The following is a 26,394-nucleotide window of genomic DNA, read 5'->3' on the forward strand; positions in this document are numbered from 1 at the left end:
GGGTGGGGGGAGGAGGGAGGGGGAGGAGGAGGGGGAGTGGGGTGGGGGGAGGAGGGAGGGGGAGGAGGAGGGGGAGTGGGGTGGGGGGAGGAGGGGGGGGAGTGGGGTGGGGGGAGGAGGGGGGGGAGTGGGGTGGGGGGAGGAGGGGGGGGAGTGGGGTGGGGGGAGGAGGGGGGGGAGTGGGGTGGGGGGAGGGGGGGAGGGAGGAGGGGGAGTGGGGTGGGGGGAGGGGGGGAGGGAGGGAGGAGGGGGGTGGGGGGAGGAGGGGGGAGGAGGGGGGTGGGGGGAGGAGTAGGAGGGAGAGGGGAGGGGGGTGGGGGGAGGAGTAGGAGGGAGAGGGGAGGGGGGTGGGGGGAGGAGTAGGAGGGAGGGGGAGGAGTAGGAGGGAGGGGGGAGTGGGGTGGGGGGTGGAGTAGGGGGGAGGGTGTGGGGGGTGGAGTGGGGGGAGGGTGTGGGGGGTGGAGTGGGGGGAGGAGGAGTGGGGGGGAGGGGGAGGAGGAGCGGGGGGGAGGGGAGGGGGAGGGGGGGAGGAGGAGTGGGGGGAGGGGAGGGGTGGGGGGAGGAGGAGTGGGGAGGGTTGAGGAGGGGTAGGGGAGGGGTGAGGGAGAGGAGGAGTGGGGAGGGTTGAGGAGGGGTGGGGGGGAGGGGTAGGGGAGGGGTGGGGGGGAGGAGTAAGGGGGGAGGGGTGGGGGGAGGAGTAGGGGGGAGGGGTGGAGGAGGAGGGGGAGGGGGGAGGGGGAGGGGGGAGGAGGAGGGGGAGGACTAGGGAGGAGGAGTGGGGGGGTGGTGATGAGGGGAGGAGGTGGGGGGGAGGTGAGGGGGGAGGAGGTGAGGGGGAGGAGGTTGGGGGGTGGTGAGGGGGGGAGGAGGTTGGGGGGTGGTGAGGGGGGGAGGAGGTGGGGGGGTGGTGAGGTTGTGGGGTGGTGAGGGGGGGAGGAGGTGGGTGGGTGGTGTGTGGGTGGTGAGGGGGTGGTGAGGGGGGGAGGAGGTGGGGGGGTGGGGGAGGAGGAGCGGGGGGAGGGTGATGGGGAGGGGGGAGGGTGAGTGGGAGGGGGAAGGGGAATGAAGGGGGTTGCGGGGGGAGGTGGGGAACGATGGGGAGACGGGGTCTAGGGGAGGGGAGCGACAGGAGGCGGGGATGGGAACGACAGGGAAGGGGAACGACTGGGGGGCAGGGAGGGGGGTGAGGAGAATGACGGGAAGGGAAGGGGAACGACAGGGTGAGGGGTACAATCGGAGTGTGCCGAGGGGAATGGTGGACAGTGGGAATGTGGCAGGTGACGGTGCGAAAACGATGGGAGAATGGTGGGGGAATGAGGGGAAGTAACGGGGTGGAGGAGAATATGGAAGGGTAGGATTGACGTGTGGGTGGGAGAAATAGAACCATGGAATCTTAGAGTGTAGAAGCGGCTGTTCGGTCCATCGTGACTACACCGACATGTAAGAAACACCTGATCTTCCACCTAATCCCATCAACCAGCACCAGAATGTTATGACATGCCATGTGCTCATCCAGGCACTTTTGAAGGGATGTGAGACAACCCACCTTTACCACCCTCCCAGGCAGCACATTCCAGACCATCACCACTGCTAGATAGAAAGGTTTTTCCTCATACCGCACCACCGCCACCACCGCACCACCCCTGCCCCTCACCTTGCACCTGTGTCGTGACTGACCTTTCAACTGGGAACAGCTGCTCCCTATCCACTCTGTCCATGACCCTCATATCTTGTACACCTCAATCAGGTTGCCTCTCAGTCTTCTCTGCTCCAATGAAAACAACTCAAGCCTAACAAACCCCTCTTCATAACTGAAATGTTCCATCCAAGACAGCATCCAGGTGAATCTCCTCTGCAACCCTCCAGTGTAATCCTTCCTATAATGTGGTGACCAGAACTGCACACAGTACTCTAACTGTGGCCTCAGCAAAGTTCTACACATCTCCAACATGACTTCCCTGCGTTTGTAATCTATGCCTTGGTTGATGAAGGCAAATATCCCATATGCCTTTTCACCATCCTACTAATATCCCCTTCCCCATTCAGAAACCCATGGAGAAACACACCAAGGTCCCCTTGTTCCACAGAACTTCCTAGTGTCCTGCCATTCATTGAATACTTCCTTGTCAAATTACTCCTTTCAAAGTGTACCACCAAAGGGTTAAATTCCATCTACCACTTACTTGACTATTTGACCATTCCATCTATATCTTTTTGTAGCCCAAGGCACTCAACCTCACTGTTAACTACCTGGCTAAAGTGTCATCTGCAAATTTACTAATCCTATCACACACATTGTCATCTATTTCATTTATATGAATGATGAAAAATAGGGGACCCAACACAGATCCCTGTGGTTGCCACTGGACATTTCAGGATTTTCAGAAGGCGTTTGACGAGGTACCTCACAAGAGGTTATTGCAGAAGGTCAGGGGACATGGAGTTGGGGGTAGGGTGTTAGCGTGGATAGAGGATTGGTTGTCAAATAGGAGGCAGAGAGTGGGGGTCAATGGGTGCTATTCGGATTGGCGGTTGGTGACTAGTGGGGTGCCCCAGGGGTCGGTGCTGGGGCCTCAGCTATTTACCATTTATATAGATGATCTGGAGGAGGGAACCGAGTGCAGGGTGTCGAAATTTGCTGATGACACCAAGATTGGGGGAAAGGCAAATTGTGCGGAGGGTGTGGAGAGTCTGCAGAAGGATCTAGATAGGCTGGGCGAATGGGCCAGGAAATGGCAAATGGAATTTAATGTTGGCAAGTGTGAGGTGGTCCACTTTGGTAGGAAGGACTATTACTTACGTGGCGAAAAACTGCAGCAGGCGACGGTGCAGAGGGACCTCGGGGTCCTTGTGCATGAGTCGCAAAAACCCAGCTTGCAGGTGCAGCAGGTGGTCAGGAAGGCGAATGGGATGCTGGCCTTCATAGCGAGGGGGATTGAATATAAAAGTAGGGAGGTCTTGCTGCGGCTGTATAGGGCATTGGTGAGGCCGCAGCTGGAGTACTGTGTGCAGTTTTGGGCGCCGCACCTGCGCAAGGATATTTTGGCCCTGGAGGGAGTGCAGAGGAGGTTTACTAGGCTGATACCGGAGTTGAGGGGATTGAGCTATGAGGAGAGGCTGAATAAACTAGGCTTGTACTCGTTAGAGTTTAGAAGAATGAGGGGAGGTCTCATTGAGACGTATAAGATGATGAATGGGATGGATAGGATAGAGGTGGAGAGACTCTTCCCGCTCAAAAAAGACAGTAGGACTAGGGGGCACAGCCTCAAGATAAAGGGGAGGCGGTTTAGAACGGAGTTGAGGAGGAACTTCTTCACTCAAAGGGTGGTGAATCTCTGGAATTCTCTGCCCGTTGAAGTGGTGGAGGCTGCCTCGCTAAATATTTTTAAGAAGCGGGTTGATGGGTTCTTGATAAGAGAGGGGATTAAGGGTTATGGGGAGAGGGCGGGAAAGTGGAACTGAGCCACAACAGATCAGCCATGATCTTATTGAATGGCGGGGCAGGCTCAAAGGGCTAGATGGCCTACTCCTGCTCCTATTTCTTATGTTCTTATGTTCTTATTGGCTTCCAGTCACTAAAGCAGCCTTCTGTCATCACCCTCTGTCTCCTACAACTGAGCCAATTTTGAATCCAGTTTATCAAATTACCCTGTGTCCCATGTGCATTATCTTCTCGATGTGGGTATGCCGGCGTTGGACTGGCGTAAACACAGTAAAAAGTCTGACAACACCAGGTTTTAGTCCAACCGATTTATTTGATAATAGACTCACAAGCTTTCGGGTTAGTCCCTTCGTCAGGTGAATGGATTCGCATTCTAATCAGTAATCTCTAAACTGTCTGTGCTTTATATGCTCTGTCTGAGGCCAGAACTCTCCATTCACCTGACGAAGGGACTAACCCGAAAGCTTGTGAGTCTATTATCAAATAAATCGGTTGGACTAAAACCTGGTGTTGTCAGACTTTTTACATTATCTTCTCTACATGTCTCCCATGTGGGACCTTGTCAAAGGCTTTGCTGAAATCCACATAAATGACATCAACTGCACCTTATCTACACACCTGGTCACCTCAAAAAATTCAGTCACGTTTGTTAGGCATGTCCTCTCTATGACGAAGCTATGCTGACTATCCCTGATCAAGCCTTGCATCTCTAAGTGAAAATAGGTGTTCTCTTTAAGAAGTTTCTTCAATAGTTTCCCTACCACTGATATGAGACTCACTGATCTGTAATTCTGGGGTTTATCTCTACAACCCTTGTTAAATAGCGGAACCATATTTCTCTTCTCCAGTCATCTGGCACCTCTTCCCATGGCCGGAAAGGAATTGAAAATTTGTGTCAGAGCCACTACAATCTCCTCCCTTGCCTCCCATAGCAGCCTAGGGCACAATTCATCCAGACTGGAGATTTATGCACATTTATGGCTGCCAACATCTCCAATACCTTGTTCTTTCCTATGTCAATTTGCTCACGAAGCTCACAGTCCCTCTCCATGAATTCCATACCTTTATCCTCATTCTCCTAAGTGAACATGAATGTGAAGTTTTCATTCAACAGTCTGACTCCACCCACAGATTGAACTGTTGGTCGCTAATAGGCCCCATCTTTCCCTGGTTATCCTCTTCCTATTGAAAAATGTACAGCATATCTTGGATTTTCCAAACTTTTACCATCTTGTGCTCTCTCATATCCCTTCTTTGCTTTGCTAATTGTTTTCTTAAGTTCAACCCTGTACTTTCTGTACTTCACTAATGCCTCTGCTGATTTGCTCCCCTTGTACTAGGTAAAAGCCTTTCTTTTCCTCTCATCACATCCTGAATATCTCTGGTCATCCATGGTTCTCTCAGTTTGTTACTCCTTCCTGTCACGCTAGAGGGAACATGCTGGACTTGCACTCTCCCAATTTTGTTTTTGAATCCATCTCTCCCACCCCGCCCCGCCCCTGCTCTTCTGTAGATTTCTCCATTAATAGCTTTTCCCAGCGTACCCCTGCCAGATCCTGTCTTATTTTACTAAACTCCATTCTCCCCCAATCCAAAACTTCTTTTTGCAACTTGTCTATCTCCTTGTCCATGACAAGCTTAAATTGTGCCATGTATGATTGCTACCACTAAAATACTCCACCACCACTGTCTCAACCATCTGTCTGGCTTCATTCCCCCGAATTAGGTCCAGTACAGCTCCTTCCATTGTTGGACCCTCTACATATTGATCTAAAGAGTACACTGTTCAAGAAATCTACGCACCCAAGCCCTTAACACTCTTGACTATCCCAGTTAATATTGGGAAAATTGAAATCACCTTATTGTTTTTACACATCTCTGCAAATTGTGCACATATTTGCTCTTCAATATCCTGCTATCTGGGGGTCTATAATAAACTTCTAACAATGTGGCTGCCCCTTTTTTATGATGGTCGGAAATGATGGACGGGTGGAGGAATGATGAGTGGGTGGGGGCCAGAAATGATAGGGAGTGGGACATGAATGCAAATAGGGTGAATGCAGAGGGGCAGATAGAGAAGAGGGAAAGAATGCAGAGGAGTTGGGATTGGCAATGTGGGGGGTAATGGCTAGGGGGAGGGGGGAATGGACCAGAGGGGGGGAGGTGGAGGGGGCATGGGGGGTGATGCGGGGCGACCAGGGAGAGGGGGCAGGGGACGACCGGGACTGGGGGGAAGCGACAGGGAGGGCAGGGGAAGTGTGATGGGAGGGGGAGAGCAACAGAGGAATGGCGGGGGGTTGATAATGATTGGGGGGAGTGATGTTGGAGGGAATGACAAGGGGGTGGGGATATGGGGATGAGATGGGATAGTGATGATGGAGAGTGGGATGATGGAGGGGTTTGATGATGGAGAGCGGGATGATGGAGTGTGGGGGTTTGGGGAGGTGGTGATGGAGTGTGGGGTGATGATGGAGTGTGGGGGTGATGATGGTGGGTGGGGGTTTGGGGGGGTGATGATGGTGGGTGGGGGTGATGATGGTGGGTGGAGGTGATGATGGAGTGTGGGGGTTTGAGGAGGTGATTATGGAGTGTGGGGTGATGATGGTGGGTGGAGGTGATGATGGAGTGTGGGGGTTTGGGGAGGTGATGATGGTGGGTGGAGGTGATGATGGAGTGTGGGGGTTTGGGGAGGTGATGATGATGGGTGGAGGTGATGATGGAGTGTGGGGGTTTGGGGAGGTGATGATTATGGAGTGTGGGGTGATGATGGTGGGTGGAGGTGATGATGGAGTGTGGGGGTTTGGGGAGGTGATTATGGAGTGTGGGGTGATGATGGTGGGTGGAGGTGATGATGGAGTGTGGGGATTTGGGGAGGTGATGATGATGGGTGGAGGTGATGATGGAGTGTGGGGGTTTGGGGAGGTGATGATGGTGGGTGGAGGTGATGATGGAGTGTGGGGGTTTGGGGAGGTGATGATTATGGAGTGTGGGGTGATGATGGTGGGTGGAGGTGATGATGGAGTGTGGGGGTTTGGGGAGGTGATGATGATGGGTGGAGGTGATGATGGAGTGTGGGGGTTTGGGGAGGTGATGATGGAGTGTGGGGGTTTGGGGAGGTGATGATGGTGGGTGGAGGTGATGATGGAGTGTGGGGGTTTGGGGAGGTGATGATGATGGGTGGAGGTGATGATGGAGTGTGGGGGTTTGGGGAGGTGATGATGATGGGTGGAGGTGATGATGGAGTGTGGGGGTTTGGGGAGGTGATGATGGAGTTTGGGGTGATGATGGAGTGTGGGGGTGATGATGCTGAAGACTGGGGGTGGGGGGTGATGGGGACTGGGGGTGGGGGTGATGATGGAGTGTGGGGGTTTGGGGAGGTGATGATGATGGGTGGGGGTGATGATGGTGGGTGGGGGTTTGGGGAGGTGATGATGATGGGTGGGGGTGATGATGGTGGGTGGGGGTTTGGGGAGGTGATGATGATGGGTGGAGGTGATGATGGAGTGTGGGGGTTTGGGGAGGTGATGATGATGGGTGGAGGTGATGATGGAGTGTGGGGGTTTGGGGAGGTGATGATGATGGGTGGAGGTGATGATGGAGTGTGGGGGTTTGGGGAGGTGATGATTATGGAGTGTGGGGTGATGATGGTGGGTGGAGGTGATGATGGAGTGTGGGGGTTTGGGGAGGTGATGATGATGGGTGGAGGTGATGATGGAGTGTGGGTTTGGGGAGGTGATGATGGAGTGTGGGGGTTTGGGGAGGTGATGATGGTGGGTGGAGGTGATGATGGAGTGTGGGGGTTTGGGGAGGTGATGATGGAGTTTGGGGTGATGATGGAGTGTGGGGGTGATGATGCTGAAGACTGGGGTGGGGGGTGATGGGGACTGGGGGTGGGGGTGATGATGGAGTGTGGGGGTTTGGGGAGGTGATGATGATGGGTGGGGGTGATGATGGTGGGTGGGGGTTTGGGGAGGTGATGATGGGTGGGGGTGATGATGGTGGGTGGGGGTTTGGGGAGGTGATGATGATGGGTGGAGGTGATGATGGAGTGTGGGGGTTTGGGGAGGTGATGATGATGGGTGGAGGTGATGATGGAGTGTGGGGGTTTGGGGAGGTGATGATGGTGGGTGGGGGTGATGATGCTGAAGACTGGGGGGTGATGGGGACTGGGAGGCGGGGGTGGGGGGTGGTGGGGACTGGGAGGCGGGGGTGGGGGTGATGGGGGGGACTGGGAGGCGGGGGTGGGGGGTGGTGGGGACTGGGAGGCGGGCCGCAGTTTCTCCAGCGCCGCACGGTTTCCGCTGCTTCCTGCAGCGCGGATCCGGCTCCCTCTGCCTCTCCCCGCGGCTGGATGTCGGCCCGGAGGCCCGGCCGCCGCACTCGGCCTGCGAGCCGGGGCCGAGCCCGGCTGGTTTACCGCTCTCTGCAGAGTGCCCAGGACTACCTGGAGCGGGAGGATTTCGGCACCGCCTTCGCCCATTACCTGCTGCTGCTCAACCTGGCGCCGGAGTTGAAGGACATCATCAGGGTGAGTGCGGACAGGCGAGGCCCAGGCTGCGGGCCCGGCCTTCAGAGGCCGCGGCTCTCGGGGCCACAGTCACTCGGTTCAGCCCCGACCATCCACTGCTCCGGCCTGAATTAAAAATGCCGCAGCCCCGCTGAGAGGAGCCAGCATTTTCTGCTTTGGTTCAAATTTCCCGCAACCGCAGTGTTTCAGTGATATTAATGTGTCCTAAAGCCCAGAGATGGATTGGAGTTTGAAAAGCAGCATCTGATAATAATTATTTCAGTCTGAACAGAGCAGCAGGATACCTGACTGCAAATTAAAGTTAAAATTAAACAACAGCTCTTGCCAGTCGCTGAGGATAAGTTTTAAATTTCCCAAATATCCAGTTTTGTAGTTTACCAAATCTCCACGACTTGTAAAACACAATGTCAAATATGTTGATCATAATTAACGTTTTGTGTTGACATTAAGGTATGGAATTAAAAATACCAAAGTTCAGATTAGATTCTGGACAATTCAGTTTCGCCTATCGCTGACAAAACGTGAATTACGCTGTATTCTTTGTTGATATGAGTATTTTCCTATGGCTAGGAGGTTACACTCTGGTCTGATGTTGCAACCCCATTAACGCTTAATCAATCGAGATGTTTTGGGATGGAGGTAGCTGGCTGCCCATGACATCAACGAAGTTGTTTGTAGGGAAGAAGACTTGTTTTGAATTACATAAAATATACAGAACAGAAACAGGCAAGTCAGTCCATTGGTGGTGTTGGTGTCCCACTCAAGCTTCCTCACCTAACTATCAGCATAACCTCTATTTCCTTCTCCCTCATATACTTAATTTAGTTTAGTTTATTTTGTAGTGTCACAAGTAGGCTTACGTTAACACTGCAATGAAGTTACTGTGAAAATCCCCTAGTTGCCACACTCTGGCACCTGTTCAGGTATACTTAGCATAACCAATGCACCTAACCAGAACGTCTTTAAGATGTTGGAGAAAACTTGAGACCTGGAGGAAACCCACGCAGACACAGGGAGAATGTGCAAACTCCACACAGACAGTGATCCAAGCCAGCAATCAAACCCGGTTCCCTGGAGGTTTGAGGTGGCAGTGCTAACCACTCTGCGCTTCTTAAGTGCATCTCTGCTGTTTGCCTAACTATTCCTAACGCCGTCAAGGTTTGCCAATTTTTTGAAAACTGATAATTGATATTTTTCTATGTTTTTAATTTGGATCTTCTCAGCCATTCCTTCAAATGTGTTATCCCTTGACTTTTCTCACCCTTTTAAGGTATGTTGATAGGGCAGCATAATGGAACCTCTTATCCTGAACCTAACCTGGAAGCTAACTACATCAAAGTGGGAGAAGAATTTTCATTTCCATCGGTGGCTTACTCGATCTTGCTGAACACAACTATCTTTGAATTTTTCCCCATTTTTTGCTGTCTCTGCTCTTCAAAATCCTTGAAAATGTGATTGCTTCCCAAATTGTGTCCATCTGTTCTGCATCTTCTCATTTTTTGAAATATTCTGATCAGGTTTCTGATCCTGCCCCAGCACTGAGATGGCCCATATCAAATTTACAAATGGTATATTGTATGAATGTGGCTGTAGTCTATTAATCCTCCTCATCCATCTCAATTTATTTGAACCTTTCAAAGAATCATAGAATGAAGCACTGCAGAAGGAAACCATTCAGCCCACTGTACCTCTGCCAGCTCTTTAAAAGAGCTACCCAATTAGTACTGGATTTATCCCCACAGCCATGTGAATTTTTTTCCTCAAAGTATTTCTCCAGTTTCGTTTTGAAAGTTACTACCAAATGTGCTTTCTCCACTCTTTTAGCCAATGTATTCCAGATGCTAATAACTTGCTGCATACATTTTTTTTTCTGCATGGCAGCTTTAGTTCTTTTAGGAACATTGCAGATGTCCTAACTATAATTTTCCATAGTTATTTGATTTGGGAATGCTTCCTTTGGATTGGAAAATTGTGCATGTCAATTGCTATTGAAGAAAGATACAAAGAGAGATCAGGGAATTATAAACCATTCAGCCTCTGGATATAAATTGTCCCATTGGTAAGATGCAGCAATGGGTTCATGAAAGGAGGATCATGTTTGACTAATTTGGTGGAATTCTTTAAGAACAGTACATGTGCAGTGGGCACTGGGGAACCTGTGGATGTGGTGTATCTGGATTTCCAGAAGGCATTTGACAAGGAGCTGCACCAAAGACTGCTACACAAAATAAAGGTGCACGATGTTATGGGTAATGTATTGGCATGGATAGAGGATTGGTTAACTAACAGCAAAGAGTGGGGGTAAATGGGTGTTTTTCTAGTTGGCATCAGTGGTGTGCCTCAGAGGTCAGTGTTGGGACTGCAATTGTTTACAATTTACACAGATGATTTGGAGTTGGAAACCAAGTGTAGTGTGTCAAAATTCATAGATGACACTAAGATGGGTGGCAGAACAAAGTGTTCAAAGGACGCTGAAAGTCTGCAAAGGGATATAGATAGTCTAAGAGAGTGGGTGAAGGTCTGGCACATGGAGTGCAATGTTGTTAAATGTGACATCACAGCAAGTGTGAGGAATAACAGCAAAATGGACTATTATTTAAATGGTAAAAAATTGTATTGTGTACAGTTTTGGTCTCCTTACTTGAGAAAGGATATACTGGCACTGGAGGGGGTGCAGAGGAGACTCACTAGGTTGATTCCAAAGTTGACAGGGTTGGCTTATGAGGAGGGACTGAATAGGGACATAATTTATTTTGTGGGGCTATACTCATTGGAATTCAGAAGAATGAGGGGAGATCTTATAGAAACATATAAGATTATGAAGGGAATAGATAAGTTAGAAGCAGGGAAATTGTTTCCACTGGCAGGTGAAACTAGAACTAGGGGGCATAGCCTCAAAATAAGGGGAAGCAGATTTAGGACTGAGTTGAGGAGGAACTTATCCGCACAAAGGGTTGTGAATCTGTGGAATTCCCTGCCCAGTGTAGCAGGTGAGGCTACCTCATTGAATGTTTTTAAAACAGGGATAGATACATTTTTGAACAGTAAAGGAATTAAGGGTTATGATGAGCGGGCGAGTAACTGGAGCTGAGTTCACAAAAAGATCAGCCATGATCTTACTGAATGGCAGAGTACACTCGAGGGGCCAGATCGCCTATTTCTATTCCTGCTCCTAGTTCTCAAATTTGTCGTTGGTGAATTACTTAATTCTATAATTAATAATTGGTCTCTGAATACCTTGAACATTTTTCAGCTGATCAGACAGACCCAGCATTATTTCTAAAAGGTAGGTAATTCCCAACAGACCTAATTGAACATTTTCGAAAGAGGTGATTAAAGTAGTGGATGGAGGACAGAGGATTTCCTGAAGGCATTTGATAAGTTTCTCATAAGAAACAGTTAGCTAAACTTTAAATTCCTTGAATTGAGCCAAATTATTAATCTGGTTAGGAAATTAGCTGAGCAATAAGTGACAGAGTAATGGTATCAGACAGGCACTCTGAGTGACAGGATGTGACTCGTTATTGTTCCAATGTGTTCAGTCCTCATCACTTAATCCGAGCTTTCAATCTATTATCAAGACCACCGACTTGTTCCTCTCTAAAGTCACCTGTTTCTGTCCCCTACCACTGATCATCTGCTGCTGAAACCCATATCCAAGCCTTTATTGCCTCTAGACTGGACAATTCTAGTGCCTCCCAACTTCCATTTTGATACTCCACAAAAGCACAATCAGAATAATCAACTGAAACAAAGAAGAAAATATTAGAAAGGATAACTGTAGCTTGCGTTTTAACAATATCTCTATTTTTAAAAAGCATTGAGACAGTTACACGAGTAAGATGCGGATAGAGGGATATGAGTCAAATGTGGGCCATTGGGATTAGTTTAGGGATTTTAAAAAAAAATGGCAGCATGGACAAGTTGGGCTGAAGGGCCTGTTTCCATGTTGTAAGACTCTATGACTCTAATGTCTTAAAGGAGTAGGGGGATGCAAAGAGACAGAGTTGGGGAGAGAAATACGGAGATTTGCATCTAGACTGCCAAAGGGGAATAACCAAACTAGGATTAAAGTAAATTAAAAGCCAAAAATGTCAGTATAGTATTGAGTTGTTGCACTTCTGACAGCCCATGCATCCACTTGCACTGATGCATGGAACACTTTGTTTATTCCCTGTACTGATCAGCATTGATTTTGGAGTGGACCTTGAAGTAAGTGTGTCTGCAAACCTAAACTTATTTTGTGCATCAAAAAAAAAATGAAATCTCTAAAGAAAACTGAAAGATAATGTAATTATTTCCTTTTCAAAAATATACATGGTTTCACCTGAGTCGTCTCTCAGATTTATTTCCCTTGTTTCTCCTGCTTTGTTCTCAATTCCCCCACTTTGTTTAAATGATTGTTCATTTGCAGGCCTAGAAATGTTGGATTAATTACAATAGGATCATCACAGTCAACCCCAATCTTGTTTTCCTGGTGTGACTCCACTCAAATGTAATTTTTTTTTAAACTTTATTCCAATCCAATCAAGTCAAACCAAACCCAATTCAGAGTCCCAACAAGTTGGGACATTCCCGATCCAAGCTGACAAAACAGGGCTCTCACCTCCTGTCTTGGGCTTGATCTACATGATCCAAGCTGACTGGAGTAGGTGTAGCTCCTCCTCCAGGGCTTGATCTTATTTGCATCTTAGCCAAATGGCCGAGATGCTGCTTTAAAAAATTGCTTCAAATGAAGCTGAAATGTAACCTAATGACTTCAACCAAGTGCAGCATGCTGCAATGACTGCAGTTATCAAGAACAAGTAACGGAAAGATGTGCTGGTTAGGTGCATTAGCCATACTAAATTCTCTCTGTGTACCCAGATGCGTGATGGAGTGTGGCGACTTGGGGATTTTCACAGCAACCTTATTGCAGTGTTAATGTAAGCCTGCTTGTGCCAATAATAAATAAACTTTAATACTTAACCTGAGGGATTTTTGAAAATCCTTAGCCCAAGGCGATTTGAAGCTGTCACACTATAACCTGAGTGAATATACCTAATTATTAAACTTTGATGTATTAGTGTGATAGTCTGTATGTTCATAAAAATGGATTAATAATTTAATTGAAGTTTATAGCAATAACTATAGACATAGATGACCAATTACTATATTGAACATTAACTGAGAATGCTGGTAAGCAGTGTCCATAGAAAGACAAAACAAAGTCAACATTTCGAGTCTTTATGACCCTTCTTCAGAATGAAGGGAGGGAAAAATGTGTTGTATTATACACTATATAAGTGGGGATGGAACAACCGAAACAGTGATTAGTGAAAGGTGAGAAAGATTGCAGCAAAGATGTGGCAAAACTCAAGAACATGTTACAAATGACTTGTTCAAGGAGCAAGGAGGGTTTTTGCATAGGAATAAAAATGTTTGGGATATTTTACAAAAAGGTTAAGATGGGGGAAAAGGGTCACAGTCTAAAGTTGTTGAACTCAATGTTGAGTCCTGAGGGCTGTAATGTACCTAATCAGAAAATGAGGTGCTGCTCCTCCAGCTTGAGTTGGGCACTACTAGAGCATTGCAGCAGGCTAAGGGCAGACATGTGGATATGAGAGCAAGATGCACAGTTGACATGGCAACAACTGAACAGTTGGGGGTCATGCTTGCAGGCTGAGTGAAGCTGTTCCACAAACCAGCTGCTCAGTCTGCATTTAGCCTCACCCAACGTAGAGGAGACCACGCTGGGAGAAGTGATAATACAGGAGGCCAAACTGGAGGAGGTGCAAGTGAAATGTTGCATCACCTGGAAGGAATGCTTCGGGCCTTGAAAGACAAGGAAGGAGGAGATAAAGGGTTACACTTTCTGCAATTACAAGGGAAGATGCTGTGGAATGATGATGTGGAGTTGGGCGTTACGGAGGTGTGGATCAATGTGTTACAGAGGGAACGGTCCCTATGATTGCTGGAGGAGGTGAGGGGAAGAAGTGTTTATTTGAATATTATTTGTTCGTCATCAGAATTTGATCGCTCCTTAGTCTCCTCAGCTAAACCCTATTATCACAGGATCATCCTGAGCGATGAGTTTCCAACACAAGGCTCTTTTTCCACATATAAACTATCTCCATTAGCCTTTTATCTAACCCTGGTCATTCCAACATCATATCCCAATGTACAGTCCAATGTCTTTGTGGGGTTCCTCAGCTCTTAGGTTGTTGATCAGAGAACATCTGTTTATTCTGAGGTTAATTTTTATGCCACACATTAGGTGATCCTTGCTTCATGGCCTTTTGGCTAAGATCAAGTGTAATATCGACATGCTGTGCTTGGTTGAAGTCATTAGGTTACGTTTTAGCATCATTCGAAGCAATTTTTAAAAGCAGCATCTCAGCCTTTTGGCTAGGATGCAAATGAGATCAAGACTTGGAGGAGGAGCTATGCCTACTGCAATCAACTTGGATCATGTTGATCAAGTCCAAGACAGGAAGTGAGAGCCCTGTCTTGTCAGCTTGGATCAGGAATGTCCCCAACTTGTTGAGACTCTGAATTGGACTTGATTTGATTGAATTGGAATAAAAACAAAAATAAATTAGGTGATCCTCAGATTTGTTCCTAATAAATTATGTTTTATGGGTGTAAAATTTGATGATATTCAGGCTTTTCTTATAAGAACATAATAAAAGAACATAAGAAATAGGAGCAGGAGTAGGCCATCTAGCCTTTCGAGCCTGCCCCGCCATTCAATAAGATCATGGCTGATCTGAAGTGGATCAGTTCCACTTTCCCGCTTTCTCCCCATAACCCTTAATTCCCCTGTCTATCAGAAACCTTTCTACCCGTGACTTAAATATATTTAGCAAGGTGGCCTCCACCACTTCAACGGGCAAAGAATTCCAGAAGTTCACCTCCCTTTGAGCGAAGAAGTTCCTCCTCAACTCTGATCTAAACTGCCCCCTCCTTATCTTGAGGCTGTGTCCTGTAGTCCTGCTATCCTTTCTAAGTGGGAAGAATCTCTCTACCTCTACCCTATCCATCCCCTTCATTATCTTATATGTCTCTATAAGATCCCCCCTCATCCTTCTAAACTCCAACGAGTACACCCAGTCTATTTAGTCTCTCTTTATAGTCCAACCCCCTCATCTCCGGTATCAGCCTAATGAACCTTCTCTGCACTCCCTCCAAGGCCAATATATCCTTGCGCAAGTGCGGTGACCAAAACTGCACACGGTACTCCAGCTGCAGCCTCACCAGTGCCCTGTACAGTTGCAGCAAGACCTCCCTACTTTTATATTCTATCCCCCTCGCTATAAAGGCCAACATTCCATTCGCCGCCTTGATCACCTGCTGCACCTGCAGACTGGGTTTTTGCGACTCGTGCACAAGGACCCCAGGTCCCTCTGCACCGTGGCATGTTGCAGCTTTTCGCCTTTTAAATAATAATCCCTCCTACTATTATTTCTGCCAAAGTGGATAACCTCACACTTGCTAACATTATACTCCATCTGCCAGGTCCTCGCCCACTCGCTCAGCCTATCCAGATCTCAATTATTCTCTTGCAGTTACTTATCATATTGCACATTATCCTGTTTCCAATCCAATTCCCTCTGTTCCTCCCCTCTGTTTATTGATTATCTTGTGATGTCTGTCAGCAAACCTGAGATATCCTCCCATGTTTCATCAGGATCCTCAGGGGCATAGTATCCATTCCATGGAATGTTTTGATGTTGAATAAGCGTATCTAAGATGTACATGCAAATACTGTCAAGGTATAATTGTAAATTTGTTATGGTGGTTAGCATGTTACCAATTTTTCTTTAGTGAATACTAAGAGTGTTCATGGTGAGGATGCATCCTGTTAATCAGTATGAAGTTGGTGTACTGCGACTATAAAGTATATTTTTGCCTGTGTGCAATATACGTTGGAAACTATCAAGGGTGGATATGTTGGCAAAGCTGGGCTGTTATTTTTAGTAAAAAGTCTGACAACACCAGGTTTTAGTCCAACCTATTTATTTGATAATATACTCACAAGCTTTCGAGGGACACCCTCTTCGTCAGGCGATTCGCCTGACGAAGAGGGTGTCCCTCGAAAGCTTGTGAGTATATTATCAAATAAATAGGTTGGACTAAAACCTGGTGTTGTCAGACTTTTTACTGTGTTTACGCCAGTCCAACGCCGGCATACCCACATCATGACTGTTATTTTTAGGGAAGGTAAGAGGGTTCATTTGATTAAAGTGTTCAAAATAATTTGGGGTTCAGTCAGAATGAAGAGAGAGATAGACAAGAATAGAGGATTCTCAAAAAACTCAGCAGGTCTGGCAGCATCTGTAAAGAAAGAAAGCAGAATTAGTGGATGCAATTCTCCCGAATTAGATCTAAGTGTTGGCGCCAGCAGGAAGACTCCTTACTGTGTTTACCCCAGTCCAACGCTGGCATCTCCACATCATGGCCAGCAGGAAACCCAGAGTGTTTCCTGCTGGTGTTGGGAGTACTGAACAGGCCCTATTCAACTGTTCAAATGGCCCAACTTTCTCCCCAACATGAATCATGCTGATTTCCTGACTCCACCAGCACCTTTTTTGCCAGAGTCGGGGATTAGCTGTATAAGCAGAAGCAAGGTATAAACGCTCCCTTCAGCACCCACTTCCATTCCAGACAGCATATGGCTGTAAGAAGAGTTGTACTAAGGTTCCTGGACACAGACATGGACCAGATGTAGTGGGAAGGAGAGCTAACACTTTCAAAGGGAGTCCATTTGCCAGTGTGGTATGGGAAGCCTGGGATGTGGTGACAGAGGTGGTCAGCTCCAGCAGCATTACCAGGAGGACCAGATTTCAATGCCGCAAGAAGCTGAATGACTGCCTCTGAGTTGCACGGATAAATACTCACCTATCTGCCTTGGCATCACTCCTGCCCCTAATATGTGGCATCTCACCTTAAACCCTTGCAACTGCAAACACCCGAGCTGCCAGCATCTCCCATAGTATAGTCCCGCCCCACTGCAGCAATCCCCTTCACAAGCCCCGATAGGCTAGGAGCAGTGTCCACACACAGCACCTACTGTGATTCCCCCACCGTACTTGCCAGGGCATCACCTCACAACGTCCTCTTTGTGTTCCTGTGGGACACAATAGTCCATAACAGGAGGGACCATGGGAAGACAGGCGGGAGCACGTTTGAGCCATGCATTCTCACCCACTTTGAGCAGAGAGCACTGGTAATTGTGGGGGATGCCCCAGAGCGAGCTGTGGCAGATTGCGAGGTCGGCATGCCTCCCTAAGAGTCACTTCACTTTTATCCAGTCAATGATCTATCTCGAGTGAGTCAACATAAGAATATAAGAACATAAGAAATAGGAGCAGGAGTAGGCCATCTAGCCCCTCGAGCCTGCCCCGCCATTCAGTAAGATCATGGCTGATCTGTCGTGTCTCAGTTCCACATTCCCGCCCTCTCCCCATAACCCTTAATCCCCTTGCCTATCAAAAACCTATCAACCCACGTCTTAAAAATATTTAGCGAGGCAGCCTCCACCACCTCAACGGGCAGAGAATTCCAGAGATTCACTACCCTTTGAGTGAAGAAGTTCCTCCTCAACTCCATTCTAAACCTCCCTCCCTTTATCTTGAGGTTGTGCCCTCTAGTCCTACTGTCCTTTCTGAGCAGGAAGAGCCTCTCCACCTCTATCCTATCCATCCCATTCATCATCTTATATGTCTCAATGAGATCTCCCCTCATTCTTCTAAACTCTGACGAGTACAAGCCTAGTTTATTTAGCCTCTCCACATAGTTCAACCCCCTCAACTCCGGCGTCAGCCTAGTAAACCTCCTCTGCACTCCCTCCAAGACCAAAATATCCTTGTGTAAGTGCGGCGACCAAAACTGCACACAGTACTCCAGCTGCGGCCTCACCAATGCCCTATACAGCTGCAGCAAGACCTCCCTACTTTTATATTCAATCCCCCTCGCTATGAAGGCCAGCATTCCATTTGCCTTCCTGACCACCTGCTGCACCTGCAAGCTGGGTTTTTGCGACTCATGCACAAGGACCCCGAGGTCCCTCTGCACCGTCGCCTGCTGCAGTTTTTCGCCACGTAAGTAATAGTCCTTCCTACCATTAATCCTACCAAAGTGGACAACCTCACATTTGCCAACATTAAATTCCATTTGCCAGTTCCTGGCCCATTCGCCCAGCCTATCTAGATCCTTCTGTAGACTCTCCACATCCTCTGCACAATTTGCTGTTCCACCAATCTTGGTGTCATCAGCAAATTTCGACACCATACACTCGGTTCCCTCCTCCAGATCATCTATATAAATGGTAAATAGCTGAGGCCCCAGCACCGACCCCTGGGGCACTCCACTAATCACCAACTGCCAATCCGAATAGCACCCATTGACCCCCACTCTCTGCCTCCTATTTGACAGCCAATCCTCTATCCACGCTAACACCCTACCCCCAACTCCATGCCCCCTGACCTTCTGTAATAACCTCTTGTAAGGCACCTTGTCAAACGCCTTCTGAAAGTCAAGAAACACCACATCCACCGGCTCTCCTCTATCCACCCTCTTAGACACATCCTCATAGAACTCCAATAAATTTGTCAGACACGACTTCCCCTTAACGAAACCGTGCTGCGTCTGCTCTATCAAACAATTCTCCTCAAGATGCCTCGCTATTTTCTCCTTGATCACGGATTCTAACATTTTACCTACAACAGACGTTAAACTAACCGGCCTATAATTCCCTGCCTTTTGCCTGGCACCCTTCTTAAACAACGGCGTAACATTAGCCGTTTTCCAGTCTTCCGGCACTTCCCCGGAATCCAGCGACGTTTGGAAAATAATCACCAAGGCATCCACTATCACCTCCGCCATTTCTTTCAGGACCCTTGGATGCATTCCGTCCGGTCCTGGGGACTTGTCCACGATCAGTCCCTCCAGTCTGTCGAGCACGGCCTCTCTAGTAACAATAATGTCATTGAGACCCTCCACTCCTACCATCTTTCCATCGCTAACACCCGGCAAATTATTCACATCCTCCTCCGTGAAGACTGAAACAAAAAAGTTATTCAAGGCCTCAGCTATTTCCCCATCCCCTGCCACTAAGTCCCCCTTCTCATCCTCTAAGGGTCCAACGTTCACCCTAGCCAGCCTCTTCCTTTTTATATATTTATAAAAACTCTTACTATCCTTTTTTATATTAAGCGCTAGCCCAGCTTCATAGTTTCTCCTACCCTTCTTTATCAACTTCTTTGTCATTCTTTGTTGACATTTAAACCTCTCCCAATCCTCTTTTCGCCCGCTACTCTTAGCTACTCTAAACGCATCCGCTTTTAATTTAACACTTTCTTTTACCTCCTTCGTCATCCACGGCTGATTATCTCTCCTCCTACGATCCTTTTTAACCATCGGAATAAATTTCTGCTGAGCACCAAGAAAGATCTCCTTAAAGATCCTCCACTGTTCCTCAGCAGACCTACCTTCCAACGTGCTCCCCCAATCAACATTCGCCAATTCCTCTCTCATCCTATCATACTCCCCTCTGTTCAAACAAAGTCAATCATCTCCCACGCTCTTGATAATCCCAAAAGCTGATCCCATATCCTCTCTCTTCCAGGATCTCCATCAGATGAGGCTGAGCCATCCAGTGTTGCAACCCTTCCTATACAACACCTCAGAGGCCCAACTTTCACCAGCACCATCCGCCAGTGCAGAGACACTCACCACGGTGGGACATGTTAATGGATAGGCTTGTGGGGCATTCTCTGGGTAGCCAACATAGTTGCTTTGGCATATTAGGTGGGGCAGGGACTTCCAAGGGAGTGGGCAGATGGAGGTCTGCTGGCTCTGAGGAAACAGTTGCTCCAAGTCAGCTGTCGGATCTGTGGAAAGTGTTATCCCATCAGTGTTCCTGGTGCAAAAGCACAGCCAAGCATTTCACGCATGGCTGTTATTCCTGCAAATGCAAGGCCAGCTGGACGAATCTTTTCACAGGGAATAGTGCTGGCATTGGATGGTGCTCAGGCCAATACTGTAAGAGGGGTATCCGCAGTGGAAGCTTGGGGCAAGACGTATGAGGATTGTCTGACAATAAGAACATAAGAAATAGGAGCAGGAGTAGGCCAACTAGCCCTTCGAGCCTGCCCCACCATTCAATAAGATCATGGCTGATCTGTCATGGCTCAGTTCCACATTCCCGCCCTCTCCCCATAACCCTTAATCCCCTCTCTCATCAAAAACCCATCAACCCGCGTCTTAAAAATATTTAGCGAGGCAGCCTCCACCACTTCAACAGGCAGAGAATTCCAGAGATTCAGCACCCTTTGAGTGAAGAAGTTCCTCCTCAACTCTGTTCTAAACCGCCCCCCCTTTATCTTGAGGCTGTGCCCCCTAGTCCTACTATCCTTTCTGAGCGGGAAGAGTCTCTCCACCTCTATCCTATCCATCCCATTCATCATCTTATACGTCTCAATGAGATCTCCCCTCATTCTTCTAAACTCTAACGAGTACAAGCCTAGTTTATTCAGCCTCTCCTCACAGCTCAACCCCCTCAACTCCGGTATCAGCCTAGTAAACCTCCTCTGCACTCCCTCCAAGGCCAGAATATCCTTGCGTAAGTACGGCGCCCAAAACTGTACACAGTACTCCAGCTGCGGCCTCACCAATGCCCTATACAGCCGCAGCAAGACCTCCCTACTTTTATATTCAATCCCCCTCGCGATGAAGGCCAGCATCCCATTTGCCTTCCTGACCACCTGCTGCACCTGCAAGCTGGGTTTTTGCGACTCATGCACAAGGACCCCGAGGTCCCTCTGCACCGTCGCCTGCTGCAGTTTTACTCCACGTAAGTAGTAATCCTTCCTACCATTATTCCTACCAAAGTGGACCACCTCGCACTTGCCAACATTAAATTCCATTTGCCATTTCCTGGCCCATTCGCCCAGCCTATCTAGATCCTTCTGTAGACTCTCCCCACCCTCCGCACAATTTGCCTTTCCACCAATTTTGGTGTCATCGGCAAATTTCGACACCCTACACTCGGTTCCCTCCTCCAGATCATCTATATAAATGGTAAATAGCTGAGGCCCCAGCACCGACTCCTCAGGCAGTCCACTAGTCACCATCCGCCAATCCGAATAGCACCCAAGACCTGGCTCACTTTGTAATATCCATGGCTGAGGCCCAGAACAGCATGGCCCAATCACATGCTGACATTGGCACAGGCACAGTTGGACGTTGTGGGAGCATTCCAGAGTCCAATCACACAGGACCATGGCTGAGGGCATCAACAGTATGGCCCACTTGCTGAGGGACATGTTCCAATCAGAGAGAACCATGGCAGATGGCTTTGACAGTATGGTCCAGTCACAGAGGGCATGTCCCAGTCATAGAGGACTAGGGCGGAGGGTATTGGCACCATGGTTCAGACTACGGTGGACCTCCAGAACTGGCAGCTCCAGCCCAGGGGCCACCAAGACCCTGTGGAAGGAGGAAGCACTAAAGCCCATCCAGGAGTCTTCCAGCAGGCAGACTCTGGCAGTTTTCAGCTCATCTGAGTGTCCCCTTCCTGACCACAGCAGGAGAACACGGTAACACAGTGATTTCTGTGACACGCAAAAGTTGGCTGGGGCAGCTCTCCAGATCCAGGCCCTCCAGAGGATACCTGCCAAAAGCATCATAGATCACAGGGCGTGGAAAGCAGCAGGCCACTTCCACTTCTGAGTGCTATCCGGGGGACACCTGGAAGGATCAGGACGCTGCAGAAAATTAGGAAGTGTACCAGTCTGAGACATGCTGGCATCACAGCATCACTAGTTTATGAAGCTGAACAGGCCAAGGATCCACCCCACCCCATACTATGGCCCAGAAGAAAATGCCCCTACTGCACACTCAGGAAAGCCTGGAAATTTGTGCTTTGTCAGGATCTGAGTCGCACTACAGCTTTCATCACAGTGAGTCTGCCTTGCAAAGAGACCTCTACGCCATCATCCATCTGCCTTCCAAAGAAGGTGAGGGTGGTGAGCGCTGGTTGTGGGTCAGGAGAAAAGGTTGAAAGGGTGACCAAATTCAGAGGAGAGGAGGGAAGCCGGCCAGATGAATCAAAGGTGTCTGGGAAGGGGAGAAGGCACTCAGGCAAGGCAGAGTTTGAAGATAAGGCAGAGATGGGGTTTGAACTGCCAGATTGAGGCTCGTATGTGTCAAACCTGGAGGCTGTGAGGGCTTCTCTGGTCCTGTCAGACCCTGGCTACTCGCTGTCTGTCCAGCATCCTCCAGGTCCTCCTTGGGTTCCTCCTCTGATGAGGCTGCCTGTTTCTCTTCCTCATCCACTGCATTGTTCCACTGCTCTGCCACATTGTGGAGGTCACAGCTTCCGGCCAGTATCCGCATGATCCTCTAGAGGCTATACTGTAATGCTCCGCCAGAGTGCTGCAAACAGTAGAATTGCATGTTCAGAAGGTCTATTCACTGCTCGATCACATCCTTGCGCCACACTATGACGTGTTTCGCCTTGGTCTTGGGCCTTTGTGCAGGCATCATTAGTCATGATCTTATGGGTTAACCCTTATTCCACACTAATCAACCCTTCAGCCGAGCATGACCCTTGAAGGCACTGGGTACCTTTAAGTGCCAGGATGTAGGCATCATGTACATGCTCAGAGCAGGGCGTACAGACATGCAAGATATTCAGCTGGTATCAATGAAATAGGGCTGCCTAAAATTTATGAAGTAGCAGCAGTGGCTGTTTGATTAGGATTGGCCTGGTCTACATATGACTTCAATTCCACACCACTGTGGTGACTCTACCCTCTCAGTGGCAAGCCACTCAGTTATATCAAGTCACTACCAGGGCAACTAAGGATTAACAATGAATGCCAGTCTTGTCAACGAAGCACATATCTCGAGAAGCATCAATAAAAATTGAAGTGAAGCCCAAATAGGTTGTCAGAACAATGGATCACGTTTGCTAGCAATCAGTTAATTGGTGCTTGTGCAGTGGGTAAAGTACATTTAAAGAAAGCAAAGTTTTAAAATATAGCACTGCTGCCTTCAGTGCCAGGGGCCCAGGTTCGATTCCCAGTTTGGGTCATTGCCTGTGTGGAGTTTGCATGTTCTCCCTGTGTCTATGTGGGTTTCCTCCAGGTGCTCTGGTCTCCTTCCACAGTCTGAAAGATGTGCTGGTTAGGTGCATTGACCCGAACAGGCACTGGAGTGTGGCGCCTGGGGAATTTCACAGTAACTTCATTGCAGTGTTAACGTAAACCTTACTTGTGATTACTAAATAAACTTTAACCTTTAAGTCCTAAACTTAAGGTAGCAGCCATTGATTATACTTAACCTGTACATCATTGGACTGTTATGTGGCTTGGCCATGGTAATTGTATGGGGTTAGGATGAAGAGGAGAGCCTGGGTGGAATGCTCTTTCAGACAGTTGGTGTAGACTCGATGGGCCGGATGACCCCTTTCTGTAGGGATTCTATGGTTCTATGTAGTTGGGAGCAAGGGATTTCAACCTGGCCATGGGGAAGATGAGGTGCGTAAGGGAGGGTGGGAATTGCATCCATAAAGTATGATCAGTAATGCTGAAATGAAAATAGAGGACATTAATTTTTAACATTATCTAAAATGACATTAGGAGTAGGGTTGCAATCTCCATCAATTAATTCTCACTGCAGCAAGACCAGTGGTAACAGTAGATACGATAGCTAAGACGGTTAGCACTGCTGCCTCACAGCGCCAGGGACGCAGGTTCGACCCCCAGCTTGCGTCACTGTCTGTGTGGAGTTTGCATGTTTTCAGTGTGTCTGCATGGGCTTCCTCATGGTGCTTCGGTTTCTCCCGCGCTCCAAAGATGCTCAGGTTAGGTGGATTGGCCATGCTAAATTGCCCCTTAGTGTCAGAGGGACTAGTTTAGGGTAAATGCCTGGGGTTGTGGGAATAGGGCCTGGATGGGATTGTGGTCAGTGCAGACCTGATGGGCCTTCTGTACTGTAGGATTCTACGATTCTTTGATATGCAGGGAACTGGGCAGGAGAAAAACTGAATGCTGACTGTGGGCAGTGGAAAGAGAAAAGAGCAAGAAATCCAGGGGAGTCCAACAAAGCCAAATTAGGAAAGGCAGAGGATGCAAACAAGATATAGAACAGGTCAGACAATGATTGAAGGAGACAGAAAAAAAGACTGAAAGGTTGCAGCAAGAAAATTAATATAAACATGTATAACACCGTCCACTAAAAATAGCGTGTATTACTCTATGGCAGCAAATGCAATAACAGGAAGTATATGCAGTTGTATGACTTTTGATATACAGGATATTCCCAAGGGAGGTGCACTTTTATTTTTTCCCACGGCCAATGTATAACTTTCATGTCCTTGGGCAAAAACAGCAATTTAAAATCCTGTCCAACTGACGGCACATTAGTATTAAGACAGCTAGCTAACTTAGGACTCTACATCTGTTACACATTTAGCTGGGGCCTGTAAAATCTGAACCATTGAGAAATGTGACAAAATAACTGAAGCATATTACAAACCCAACTCCTTTAAAGTATGCACCAAACAACTTTGAAAGGCTCAACTTCATTGCAGCAGTAGTGGGGATTGACAGCAGCTAAAAAAAACTTGGGCTAATAACAAATGGAATGCCTGTAATTAACCGTTACCTAGCATGTAGATTATTACATTTTTTGAGGCAATAATGAAGGTGGTAAATATTGAGGTGTTTATGGATGTCCTGACTTTCAAGTGAAATTGTTCAGCAAGGCGGTCAGCCAGACTGCATTTAGTCTCCCCAGTGTAGAGGAGACTGCATTGGGCACAGCAAATACGATAGACCAAATTGAACGAAGTACAAGTGAAATGTTACTTAATTTGTTTGGGGCCTTGAATGGTGAGGAGGTAAAGAGGCAGGTACTGCACCTTCTGCAATTGTAAGAGAAGGTGCTGTGGGAATGAGATGGGCAGTTGAGTGTGAATGAGCAATGGACTGGGTTCATGAAAGGAGCATGGAAGATGTGCTGGAGTTGGCAGAAATCACTGAGGCTAATGGTGCAGTAAATGAGGACAATGGGGGACCTGATCATGGTTCTAAGCAAGAGGGGAAGGGTTGAGGGCAGAGGTGCAAGAAATGGATCGAACCCAGTTGAGTGCCCTGTCCCCTGGTTGGGGGGGGCAAACATGTCAGAAGCACCATTTTCATAGATGACCTCAACAGAACAGATGTGGCACAAGTAAAGAAACAGGAATGGGCTGGAGTCCTAACAGGGAGCGGGATATGAGGAGCTGCAGTCAAGGTAGCTGTGGGAGTTGATGGGTTTGTAATAAATATTGGTGGTCAGTCTGTCACCAGAAATGGAGACAGAGAGGACAGGGAAGAGAAGTGTCAGAGATGGACTATGTGAAGATGAGAGAGGGGTGGAAATTAGAAACAAAATTGACAGTTTCCAGGTTAAGATGAGGGCATGAAGCAGCATCAATACAATCATCAGTGTAATGGAACAGTTGTTGTGGAAGCAGGCCTGAGTAGGACTGGAACAAATAGTATTCCACATAACGCACGAAGAGAAAGGGGGCCCATGCGTATCCATAGCCATACCTTTTATTTGCAGGAAATTAAGCAAGTTAAAGGGGAAATTACTTAGTGAAACAACAAGTTATTCAGACGGAGGAGAGTTGTGGTAGTTGGGGATTGTTCAGGCTTCTGCTCAAAGAATAACAATCCTTGATTGGATAATCTCCTATTGGACTGCTTAGAGTCAGTGGACTGGTCAGTATTTAAAAACTGTGACCAGCCTTAACGAATATGCCACTGTAGTAACTGACTTCATTAGTAAGTGTGTAGAAGACAGTATGCCAAAGAAGCTAATCCACGTGTTTCCCAGCCGGAAATCATGGATGAACAAGGATATCTACTGCTTGCTGAAGTCCAAGTCCGAGGCGTTCAAGTCAGGAGATCCTGACCTGTACAAGAAAGCCAGATACGATCTAAGGAGATTCATCAAAGATGTCAAAAGACGGTACAGTCCCAAGCTAGCTACACGGACCCCTGCTAACTATGGCAAGGTATGCAAGACATAACAGGTTACAAGATGAAAGTATGTAAAATCACCAGCTCTGATGCACCCCTCCTTGATGAGCTCAGTGCGTTCTATGCCCATTTTGAGCAAGAGGCCAGGGAGAGCACGCCCTCCACCCTGGAAGCCTCAGATGAACCTATATCTGAGGTCACCGTTGCAGATGTCGCAGCAGCTTTCTTGAAGGTCAACCTACGGAAAGCGACTGGCCTGAATGGGGTATCCAGACGAGCACTCAGATCCTGCGTGAATCAGCTGGTGGGGGTATTCGCAGACATCTTCAATCTCTCTTTACAACAATGAGGCCCCTATCTGCTTCAAGAAGATGACCATCATTCCAGTACCAAAGAAAAGCGAAGCA

At 48.0% G+C, this 26,394-nt stretch overlaps 1 protein-coding gene and 1 long non-coding RNA gene across 2 annotated transcripts in view; one reads left to right on the forward strand and one right to left on the reverse strand.

Moving 5' to 3' along the window:
* Nucleotides 1–8,370, reverse strand: part of LOC145345301 (uncharacterized) — a 9,236-nt gene extending 866 nt beyond the window's left edge. The window contains exon 1 of the long non-coding RNA XR_013887047.1: nucleotides 7,926–8,370. This is a non-coding gene — a long non-coding RNA (uncharacterized LOC145345301). The remainder of the gene's footprint in view (nucleotides 1–7,925) is intronic.
* Nucleotides 7,728–26,394, forward strand: part of prmt9 (protein arginine methyltransferase 9) — an 85,226-nt gene continuing 66,559 nt past the window's right edge. Inside the window, exon 1 of the mRNA XM_080193111.1 lies at nucleotides 7,728–7,970. Coding sequence (XP_080049237.1) covers nucleotides 7,794–7,970 — 177 coding nt within the window. The 5' untranslated portion in view covers nucleotides 7,728–7,793. The remainder of the gene's footprint in view (nucleotides 7,971–26,394) is intronic.

Source organism: Carcharhinus amblyrhynchos, chromosome 1, assembly GCF_965287045.1.
Source record: "Carcharhinus amblyrhynchos chromosome 1, sCarAmb.v2.hapA, whole genome shotgun sequence".
Lineage (NCBI taxonomy): Eukaryota > Metazoa > Chordata > Chondrichthyes > Carcharhiniformes > Carcharhinidae > Carcharhinus > Carcharhinus amblyrhynchos.